The following is an 11,560-nucleotide window of genomic DNA, read 5'->3' as shown; positions in this document are numbered from 1 at the left end:
TGCTTACCAGTAATGTTCTGGCATGTTTCTCCTTTGGTGGTCACATGGCATCTCCTTTCTCTATCTCTATTTGAATCCTGTCTGGCTTTACTCTACTAAGCCATTGGCTGAAACTGCTTTATTCATCGACCAATAAAAGCAACACATATACAGAAGGGCATCACACCTCAGGTGGCCTTGAGTGTCCCAGTTGCAGCCTTATTGCAGACAATATTGGTAGTTCTCAAATTACCTTTCAAAGGAATGCTAAAAACTACATTTATTTGTTTTTCAAATTTTCCTCTTTATTTTGAATAAAAGAGATTTTAGAGTAATTCCTAAGGTGCCCTGGTTAGGATTATAATTTAAGAAGGCGAAACTATAGGTTTCAAAGGAAGTTAGAGCATATCTTTTAATTCTAATGTTTTCTTTATTTTTGTTTGTTTTGTGAGAGTCCTAAAAATTGCTTGCTTACCACTGTGTAAAGAGAAAGCCATGTTGAAGGTCACATCCTTTGAACTTAAGTGTCAATCATGTTGAATTATCATTCTTATTTAAAGTATCTCTGAGTAGACAACCTTCCCAGAAAATGTTACCTGTACTGGAATTCTTGACTCAGTACTGGGCTTAGAGGCTGAACCAAGCTTGGGAGTGAGGTGTTGACTGAGGTTTCTTTTCTGTCCAGTTTCCACAGTCATTAAGTCCCAAAGAAATCACACAGAGGTCTACATCAATTAAACTGATTGGCCCATTAGCTCAGGCTTTGTATTAACTCTTATAACATATATTAGCCCATTATTCTTGTCTATGTTAGCCACATGACTCAGTACCTTTTTCAGCGAGGCAGTCACATCTTGCTTCTTCTGTAGCTGGTCAGGACTGCTGATGGAACTTCCTTCTTCCCAGAATTCTCCTGTTCTCAGTGACCCACCTCTACTCCCTATCTTGTTGTCCCGCCTGTATTTCCTGCCTGGCTACTGACAAATCAACGTTTATTTAAAATATAATTGACAGAATACAATTGTCCCACACCAGTGAGGTGTCCATTTTCTTTCTCACACCCCCATAAACTGTCTTTCTATTTTTCCTCAGTGTGTTTGTTCTGACTTTTGTTCCTTTGCTTGCTTGGCTGGAGATCAAACATGTTGCCTCACCCATGCTGAGCACAGGTTCTTTGTGAGCAATGTCCACAGCCCCTGGACTTGCATCTGAGTGACACTGTACGCCAGCAGGTAAGTGGCATGGCCATACCTGGGGTTTAGATGATCTACAGGAGAGGAAGGAACCATGTTAGAGAAATGTCAGAGAGGCCAGTGAAATAGCTGTGCTGGCTTATGGCTTACGATTTGTCATGCAGAATGAATAGATGGGATTTGGCAGGTGATTCTTCTATGTGAAGGATGTGAGAGAGGGAGGGGGTTCATGAAGACACCTGTTTCCAGCTTAGTCAACTGAAAGTAGGCTTGCCCCAAGATATTAGTTCTCATTTGCCCACCATCAACAGCACCAACACCTGGGTTCTGGTGAAAACTGGAATCCCTCAAACCCCACTCCTAACCGTGATACTATGCTGAACCCCTGGCTTCTGTGGGAGAGGAGATACTCTAACGGGAGACATGAGTGCTTTTCCTTTAGGCTACCAGACTACTTAAACAATGAACTTCAGAGAATTCAAATTTCTCCAGGAAGTTCATGCTGAGGTCAGAAGAGCTAATGGCCTGTCACCCGCAAGAGATTTCACACTGTTCTGGAAGCTTTTCTCACAGTTAAATTAACATGCACGCATCTCCTGGCTTTACTTCACCTTTGCCCTGAAATTGTAACACTGCCACAGGAAAAAGACAGAAACGAAAAGTCTTTGCTGACTTTGCCCAATGTAAATACATTCGGTGTTAACAGTTTATATTTCCTAATTAACTGTAAAATCCAGACAAATGCTGTGTTTGGCACGGATCAGGACCCAGTCACAGTCCCAGATTAGTAAGAAACTTTGAGGATAGAAACCAGTCATCTGTGGTTTCTATTCTTTGTATTGTTTGTTTGGTAAAACTTTATTTGGTTTTTGAGGATTTCATATATGTATACAACATGTTCTGATCATGCGTATTCCCATTCCCTTTCCTCTCACCCTTCCCACATCTCCAACTGTGTTTCCTGCCCAATTTCATCAGTAGCTCCTCCTTCTGCTGCTTTGTTAAAATATCTCATTTATTCTAATTAGTGTTGCCCTCATTTGCTTCGGTGTAGAGTATTGGGTCACAGTCAACCTCCCAAGGTCTGTGACCCTGGAGAGAAGTCACTCTCACCAGTCAGGAACTGCCAATAACTTCATAGAAGTGGGGCCTTGTGAGCCCCTCCTTCCAGTTATTCTTTGTTTAATGTGCTAGCTATGTGATTTTCATGCATACAAGCTTGGAAAATCAATGTGCTAACACATGGGTTTTCAAATGACTTTGGTTAATACCATAACATATTTTAAACATATATATCGAAGGAGACAAGATAGGATAATGGGGAAAATATAATAAAAAATATATGAAATATATTTTCATGTGTAAATATATTTTTCATGTGCAAATATGAATATATATTAAATATTGAAATATATTCCTATGTACACATAGCAGAATTCTCTATATACATATATATAAATCTCTGTTTTAAATTTCAAAACAGGGTTTCTCTGGGTAGCCCTAACTGTCCTGAAACTCACTCTGTAGACCAGTCTAGCCTTGGATGTAGAGATCTATCTGCCTCTGTCTCCCAAGTGCTGGTATTAAAGGTGTGCACCACTACCACTAGGCATAGAAAGAACAATTTTTTTTTTTTTTTTAGTTTTTCGAGACAGAGTTTTTCTGTAGCTTTGGAGCCTGTCCTGGAACTAGCTCTTGTAGACCAGGCTGGACTAGAACTCACAGAGATCCACCCGCCTCTGCCTCCCGAGTGCTGGGATTAAAGGCGTGCGCCACCACCGCCTGGTGAAAGAACAAATTTTTTAAAAAATAAAGTATATAGCATTGATAAACTTCAAATTAAACATCTAAATGATTTCTTTGTAAGTATTATTAAACCTAAATGATACAACTCCCATTTTTTTTTTTTTTTTTTAATTTTCGAGACAGGGTTTCTCCATAGCTTTTGGTTCCTGTCCTGGAACTAGCTCTTGTAGACCAGGCTGGCCTCGAACTCACAGAGATCCATCTGCCTCTGCCTCCCGAGTGCTGGGATTAAAGGCGTGCGCCATCACCGCCCAGCCACAACTCCCAATTTTTTGTTTATTCTGGGATCAAACACAGGATCTTATAGCTGATAGAATCGTGCTCAACCACTGAGCCCAGATTCTTTTAAGCACATTCAAATGCTAACAACAGCTTCATGTTGAGGAGAATAGGAGGGAACCTAGCAGGATGGAAGAGGAATCAGATAAAAGGGAAGAACTTATGTCCCTCAAAGGACAGCAAAGAGCAAACAAAGAAAAGACACCCAAATGCAGCAGCTCTGATAATGTACAGGATATACCGATTCCAATAGCTCTGCTAAAGCCTTTTCACAGGATAAACCAAACTCTAACGAGACCCGTGTGCTCCTTCCTTCAACTCTCAGACCCCTGTGCCTGTTCCAGACTCTGCCATGTTCACCATCATTGTGTTCTCTGCCCCTGCTTCTGAACAATGGGCATCACAGGAGCCTGATCTCCATTCTCCGCAGACCCCCAAAGAAAGGGAATAAATTCTTCTGCTCTGTGCTAACCAAGGAATGTGAGTAGGGCCCAATAGTTCTGCTAGGCATAGGAAGCTTTTCACACTAATATCCCCTCAACCACACCATAGAAAACCCAGAAAGGCTTCTTTAAAAACAAAGCAAAAACAGACAAACAAACAAAAAACAAAAAACAAAAAAATTCAAGAGGTTAGCCGGGCGGTGGTGGCGCACGCCTTTAATCCCAGCACTTGGGAGGCAGGGGCAGGCGGATCTCTGTGAGTTCGAGACCAGCCTGGTCTACAAGAGCTAGTTCCAGGACAGGCTCCAAAGCTACAGAGAAACCCTGTCTCGAAAAACCAAAAAAAAAAAAAAAAAATTCAAGAGGTCTTCCAGGTAGAATGTCTAACCCAATTTATATTTAAGCACAATCTTAAATATAAATTCCACAGACCTTTGTCTCCTTGTATTAGGAGGTTGCTAACCTCTGAGTTCCACTAACTAAAGAAACAGCAGAGTTAATCCCCTTTCTCACGCATGGTGGAAAATGAAGATCTGTGTTTTAAATCTGTAGATAAAAACCTGTTTTACTCTTGAGCTGCATTCCCATCCCCCAAATAATTTTTCCTACCTAGAGGAGGTCCCGCTATGATTCCCAGGCATGGCTAGCTAACTAGTACTCCTAGTCACACTGAGCGATGTTGCCTTAGTCAGCCCAGTATGACAGGTGTGTACAGCCTCAGCCCACTTGCTTGCATGCAGCCCTAGGTTCATTCCTAAATACTACGCGCGCGCGCGCACACACCCACACACTCACACACACTTATCATTGGTGTGAAGGTCAGAGAACAACTGTTGTACCTGGGTTTTGACTTTTCACCTTGTCAAGGCAGGGTCTTGTTCTAGTGCTATGTCCCCTACTCCCAAATAAGAGATGTAGGACAGATGAACAGCCCAAAAGAGTAGGAGAGGATGGCTGGAAACGAAGGGAGATAGACAGCCTTTAGAAGCTAGGAAAGATAAGAAAAGGCTTCCTAGCAGATGTCTTGGAGGGTAGAGGTGCTGCCTGTATAAGCCTGATGACCTGAGTTTAATTCCAGGAACTCACAGGAAGAGCCAGATGTGATGAGCCCTACCTGTAACCCCGACATTCCTACAGCAAGAGGAGGCAGAGATAGGAGAAACACCTGGAAGCTCATTGACCAGCTATCTTGGATTTGAGTCAGTTCTTATTGTCCAGGTTACCTCCAACTACTTTCCATGGGTAATGGTGAGAATAACAGATTTAGCAAAACTGGCCAAATGCTAGCACCAAAAAAGCTTCTGGTTCAGCGAGACTGTTTCAAGAAAATAAAAAATAAAATCAAGGGCAGAGGGATCAAGAAAACACACATGGCATGAACACTGGACCTCCGCATTCACAACCATGTGTACACGTACCCTAATGCATACATACACACACTAACACCGCACATGTATACACACACACACACCAGTGTTTAGAGATGAAGACAAAGGAGCAATATGTACAAAGGGAAAGAACTAGCAAGACAGAGAGAGGAGAGATTGAGGAAAGTAATAGGGAACAAATATAAGCAAGTTACATTGGTATATATGTTAGAAAATATTATAATTAAATCCATTAATTTTATGGCAACTAAAATTTAAAGATCGCAAGATGTTAAACTGATGACATGTGAAGTACAGATGCTTTGACTTTCCATTTCTGATACTCTTTCAGTAATACTATGTTCTAATCAGTCATAGTGACAATCTTCAAAACAGATGAGGATTGGTTTTTTTTTTTTTTTGGTTTTTATTTGTTTTCAGCTCTTATCAGCTTAGATGTAGAGATATCCTTATCAGTCCCCCACAGGCTAAACAATGTGGTGCTGTTGTAAGAAATCTATGACCAAAATCTGGAGTCTCAAGTCCTGTCTCAGCTGCCGCTGTAGGTGAACAAACCCCACAGCCTCTGGGAACTACTATTTAGTAGTGAGAAGTTGCCTACATCGATACCCACATGTGTGTCTCCTATGTGACTTTTCACATCCTAGAGTCGTTTTCTGATTAGTATGTGCTGGTTGTATTAAGTAATAACATTCATTTGTAATATTTCTGTATATGCATACAAAGTGCTTTTGAAACAGGATAGAAAGACAAGGGAAGTCAAGGAGATGGGACACAGGGAAGAAGCTCTTCATTCTAGGGTTTCATTTACATTTCCTGCTCAGAGAGAATCAAAACTATTGACACAACTGAGATGACTAAGACTGGAGCTGGGTGTGGTGCTCCATATCTATAATCCCAACACTTGGTGTGGTGCTCCATATCTATAATCCCAACGCTTGGTGTGGTGCTCCATATCTATAATCCCAACGCTTGGTGTGGTGCTCCATATCTATAATCCCAACGCTTGGTGTGGTGCTCCATATCTATAATCCCAACGCTTGGTGTGGTGCTCCATATCTATAATCCCAACGCTTGGTGTGGTGTTCCATATCTATAATCCCAACGCTTGGTGTGGTGCTCCATATCTATAATCCCAACGCTTGGTGTGGTGCTCCATATCTATAATCCCAACACTTGGTGTGGTGCTCCATATCTATAATCCCAACGCTTGGTGTGGTGCTCCATATCTATAATCCCAACGCTTGGTGTGGTGCTCCATATCTATAATCCCAACGCTTGGTGTGGTGCTCCATATCTATAATCCCAACACTTGGGAGGTCAGTTTAGGAGGACCAGAATTTCAGGTCGGCCTTAGCTATGTAGTGAGCCCAAGACCAGCCTGGGCTATGTGGCACCTTGTCTCAAAAAAACAAACAAACAAAAAGAAGAAAAAAGATTGTTTATGGAGGGTTTGGAGATGTTATTCAATGGTAGAGAAACACAGCACTATCAGCAAACACACACACACACACACAGAGACAGAAACAGAGACAGAGAGATGGTCTACAGAGGCAACATTTTCTTTTCTGAGAGATATTTCAAACAAGGTTGTTGAAAAAATAAGAATAAAACTATGCTTGCTTGGGAGCCATATTGTTGTGACCTTTGTGTTTAACATTATCAGGGTTGCTGTCCCACCCTTAAACCTAAACAATACCCCTCATGAAACTACCTTACAACTTTATTTAGAAAAACAGAATTCTTAACCAGGCATTGGTGACACACACTTTTAAGCCTTCAATCCCAGCACTCAGGAGGCAGAGGCAGGTGGATCTCTGAGTTGGAGGCCAGCCTGGTTTACAAAGAAAGTTCCAGGATAGCCAGGGCTACCCAGAGAAACCCTGTCTTGAAAACAAATCAAAAAACCAGAATTCTTTAAAAAAAAAAAAAGAAAGAAATCTTTCTATATTATATTTAATGTGTGTTTGTTCTACATTTTAAGATAAGAGAAATACATAATTTAAGGGATATAGCATATTTATTGCTAAGATACCTATAAAATCTTCTCCCTCAAGCTCCACCATCCACCCTGTCTCCCTGCCCATCTTCCCCTGTCCTTCCCCCTGTGTTGAAGCTTAACTCTAAAGCATCTACTATCCGCTAATAAATTAAATACTTAACAAATTGGTTAGCTACTTCACTCTGACTTCTCCTGACATTTTTTTCTGTCTCTGTCTTAAGGGTGGGCTTTACCTTCTTGGAGGTCCCAGGGTGGGAAAACTCAGGCTGCTGGAAGGCAGCCATGGCTACTCTCAGCTGCTACTGCTGCTGACAATGTGATCCTCTTCACCCCTTTGCTCTCCATTGTCCTCCTAACTCCCCGATCCTGCTCTCTAAGTTTCTCCTACTTTTTTGAACTTATAATAGAGCTCTGTCAACTTTGACCTGCCCTACAACTGCCACCTATTCTCCCACATTCAAAAAATGTGGGGGAAAAAATCAGTATTTTCACTGCTTCTTTTTTTTAGCCCCGCTTTCCCCTCCCCTTGGTGCTCTAAACTTCTTGAGTACATCACAGAATAAAATAGCAAAGAGACAAATAGGTCTAAATCAAAGACGTCCCAATAGAGAAAGAACAAAAATCAAGATTCAAAGTACTGCAGCAATCAAAGAAGCAGAGAATTCTAGAGGCCCACAGGCAAATTGTGCTCTGTGTTTGGGGGCGGAGGGAGGCGTGTCTAGGAAAGAGGAGAGAGTAGCCTTATGAAAGAGGTGAAATAAAGGCTTTTCAGGCTCTCGGGATCCCTTGGAAACTGGGGTATTACCCTGGCACAGTTATTAAAGCTGTGTTTTTCAAACTGTTTACTCAAAAAGGCCACTTAAGTTCAATAATCCACCTGCCCTAATGAACGCTTGTTTCAATGATTATAGTTTGAGAAAGGCTGGGAATCACTGTCTGATTTCCAACAAAGAACAACATTTTTCATTAATGCTACTTTTATCGTATAAAAAAACCTCACTGTTTTTAAAAATACTAATGATGCTTTAAAACACTTAACAAAAACTATAAGTCAATGTCTTTAAAATAAAGACAAAAATTCACAAATAAAAGTGTTTGTGCTCATCTAGGTCTGACACTTAGGAAGTCCTGACAAAGTGTGTCTGGATGGATTTCCTTGAGAAAGCGGCTCTTCTTTATAACATAGTGTCTAATTTCCTGTGTTTGTACCAAGGGCATTCTTTTCTTATTCCTTTTTATATGAGACCACATTGTGACATGTTTAATATTGATGAGTTTGACCTCCTGGGAGTTATAATATATGCACCCCTTTTAAATACAAATGTCTAATTTATATGGTAAACACATAGAATTTTGGAGATTAGCATTTTAATCAGCTTTAATCTCGGTATTTTCACTTTTCCCTACCTCTCTTTTCTCTGTCCAGAAAGGTCCCACAAATCCACTTTGGAAATGATAACTATTTCCTGTTGTTGGAGATGTGTGTGCAACAGGCACAGAGCCTGGGGAAGCAGCACACTCACAAACCTTAGAGTGTGCAAAGCGATGATCAACGTTTTAAGAAACAGAACAGTACAACCATTCAACAAGTATTTGAACTGGGGCCACGCAGAAGTAGGCAGACTCGTGTGTGGGTGTGGGTGTGGGGGGTGCTGTATGTGTGGGGTGTCTGTGTGGTGTCTGTGTGTTCCTTCCTGATATTATGGTACTTCTGACCTGAAATTGGGCTTCAGATTTTCTCTCGTGTCCATTTTTTTCTCATTGCTGGTCTAGGAGCTTTGAAGTTTCGTGTAAATGTTCTAACACGCGGGTTCTTGAAAAGAGGGCAACATTTTTTTTTCAAAGTGGGGATTAAGACCCCAGAGATAACCTAATAGGAATATCCTAAATTCCATGCTAGTTTGGGCTACATAGACATAGCTTCCGGGAACTCCCATCTCCTAATTACCAAGTCCTAGAGATAGAAGCGTTTTTTTTTTTTTTTTCCTGCTAGGTTGCAGGAGGAGCCAAAGGGGGCACTGAGGGGGCGGCGGCGGTGGGCGGGGAGCCAGGCCAAGGCTTGAGTCCTGTGCAGCCATTGGTGGGGAGTGCGAGCTGAACTGAGCATGTTCGCGCCCGCCAGCCAGGGCCGCAACCACAGCCGCAGGGACGGCAGCCGGGAGAGCCACCGCGCATTATGCAAAGCGGCAGCAGATGTGAGCGGGGCCAGCTGGGCGCTCCTCGGCCTCCCCTCCCAACGGCCGGCCCAGCTGCCTGAATTGTCCCCGACACTCCCCTGGCCCTGGTCAGGGCCGACATGGCCTGAGTACCCCCAGGCGCAGCGGCGCAGCAGCGGGGTTGAAACATGGGGAACCAGGATGGGAAGCTGAAGAGGAGCGCAGGTGATGCCTCCCACGAAGGCGGCGGCGGCGGAGCGGAGGATGCCGCGGGGCCCAGGGATGTGGAAACCACAAAGAAGGCGAGCGGGAGCAAAAAGGCGCTCGGCAAGCACGGCAAGGGGGGAGGGGGCGGCGGGGAGAGCAGCAAGAAGAAGAGCAAGTCGGATTCTAGAGCCTCGGTGTTTTCCAACCTGCGAATCAGAAAGAACCTGACCAAGGGGAAAGGTGCCGGTGACTCGCGGGAGGATGTGCTGGACTCTCAGGCCCTGCCGGTCGGGGAGCTGGACAGCGCTCACTCCATAGTCACCAAGACCCCGGACCTCAGCCTCTCTGCTGAGGAGACCGGCCTATCGGATACCGAATGTGCCGACCCTTTCGAGGTGATCCATCCAGGTGGTCCTAGGCCTGCCGAGGCTGGGGTAGAGATCCAGGCGCCTGCGGAGGATTTGGAAACTGCGGCAGGAGCCCAAGATGGACAAAGGACCAGTTCTGGTTCGGACACGGACATCTATAGCTTCCACTCCGCTACGGAGCAGGAGGATTTGCTCTCAGACATCCAGCAGGCAATTCGCCTGCAGCAACAGCAGCAGCAACAGCAGCAGAAACTGCTGCTCCAGGACTCCGAGGAGCCTGCAGCGCCCCCCACTGCCATTTCCCCTCAACCTGGGGCCTTTCTGGGCCTGGACCAGTTCTTGCTGGGACCTAGTAGCGAGGCTGGAAAGGACGCGGATCAGACACAACCGGTGAGACCTGACTTGCCTGAGACCACCAAGTCCCCTGTGACTGAGCATCCTCCGTCCTCTGGAGGCCACTTGGCCTCTGAGACTCCCGGCTACGCGACCGCCCACTCGGCAGGCACAGACTCTCTCTCATCTCCAGCCTTCACATTTCCTGAACCTGAGTCAAGGGAGGGCGCAACCGGAGCCCCAGCGCCCGAAGCTGGGGACACAGATGAAGAGTGCGAGGAGGATGCTTTTGAGGATGCTCCTCGAGGCTCTCCAGAGGAGGAATGGGTTCCAGAGGAGGGAGAATCTTCACAGAGGCCGGAGGAAGAGCCGGAGGAGGGGATACGAGGGCCCAGTGTCTCTGCAGTAGCTTCTTTGCCTGGCAGCCCTGCGCCCAGCCCACGATGTTTCAAACCTTACCCACTCATCACCCCCTGCTACATCAAGACCACCACTCGGCAGCTCAGCTCGCCCAATCACTCCCCGTCCCAGTCCCCCAACCAGAGTCCTAGGATCAAGAAGCGACCGGAGCCTTCCGTGAGTCGGAGCCCCAGAACTGCCTTGGCCTCTGCTGCGGCCCCGGCAAAGAAGCACCGGTTGGAAGGCAGCCTCACAGGCGGCCTTAGCCGCTCAGCCGACTGGACCGAGGAGCTAGGCGTCCGTACGCCTGGGGCAGGAGGCTCTGTGCACCTGCTGGGGCGCGGGGCTACTGCGGATGAGAGTGGTGGCGGGTCCCCTGTGCTGACCGCCAAAGCACCCGGGGCTGCAGCGACAGCTGATGGCTTTCAGAATGTGTTCACAGGTGAGCACGCCTGCCACGTAGCTCTGGTGGCAGGTAGCCTGCCAATCAGGGCCTTCCTTTGCAACCCCGCCCCTCCACGTTCTGAAAGGCCCGACCTGCTATTTGGAGATCCTTTTGCCACCAGACATGTCTCCTGGGTGAAAAACCTTGGGTGTGCTTAGTTTTCTATTCTTTTCCAGAGTAGTAAAAAGAAAAATTTAGCTGTCTGTCCTACATCATCTAAAGAGAGGATTGTTAGGCTCACCGCCCCCCCCCCCAAATTTCCTTTAGGCAATATTAACCCCTTTTGTACCTTGTTACCTCTGCTGTCCTTCATGTCATTTTTTTCCCATTCCATATTTTCACCATTTTAAAAGAATAGACCTGTGCATAGACATTCTCAAGGATTTGTATTGCAGGCACACAACATTTGTTTAAGTACATTCTAAAAGTTATGTCTGACAACCTCTAACATATAGTTTCTATCCTGTAGTGACCTGGGTACCACACAAGTACTTTGTGATGTTAAGTGATTACCCTGTTTGCTAATGCAAGCAAGTTTGATATATACTCTTAGAAAATGAAT

At 45.0% G+C, this 11,560-nt stretch overlaps 1 protein-coding gene across 1 annotated transcript in view; it reads left to right on the top strand.

Annotated features, from left to right (window-relative positions):
- The first annotated feature begins 9,218 nt into the window (after nt 1-9,218).
- Nucleotides 9,219-11,560, top strand: part of Fmn2 (formin 2) — a 310,252-nt gene continuing 307,910 nt past the window's right edge. Inside the window, exon 1 of the mRNA XM_057769091.1 lies at nt 9,219-10,995. Coding sequence (XP_057625074.1) covers nt 9,435-10,995 — 1,561 coding nt within the window. The 5' untranslated portion in view covers nt 9,219-9,434. The remainder of the gene's footprint in view (nt 10,996-11,560) is intronic.

The sequence above is a fragment of the Chionomys nivalis genome, chromosome 5 (genome assembly GCF_950005125.1).
Source record: "Chionomys nivalis chromosome 5, mChiNiv1.1, whole genome shotgun sequence".
Lineage (NCBI taxonomy): Eukaryota > Metazoa > Chordata > Mammalia > Rodentia > Cricetidae > Chionomys > Chionomys nivalis.
The sequence above is the reverse complement of the archived record's forward strand: the minus strand, read 5'-3'. Positions and strand labels throughout refer to the sequence as shown.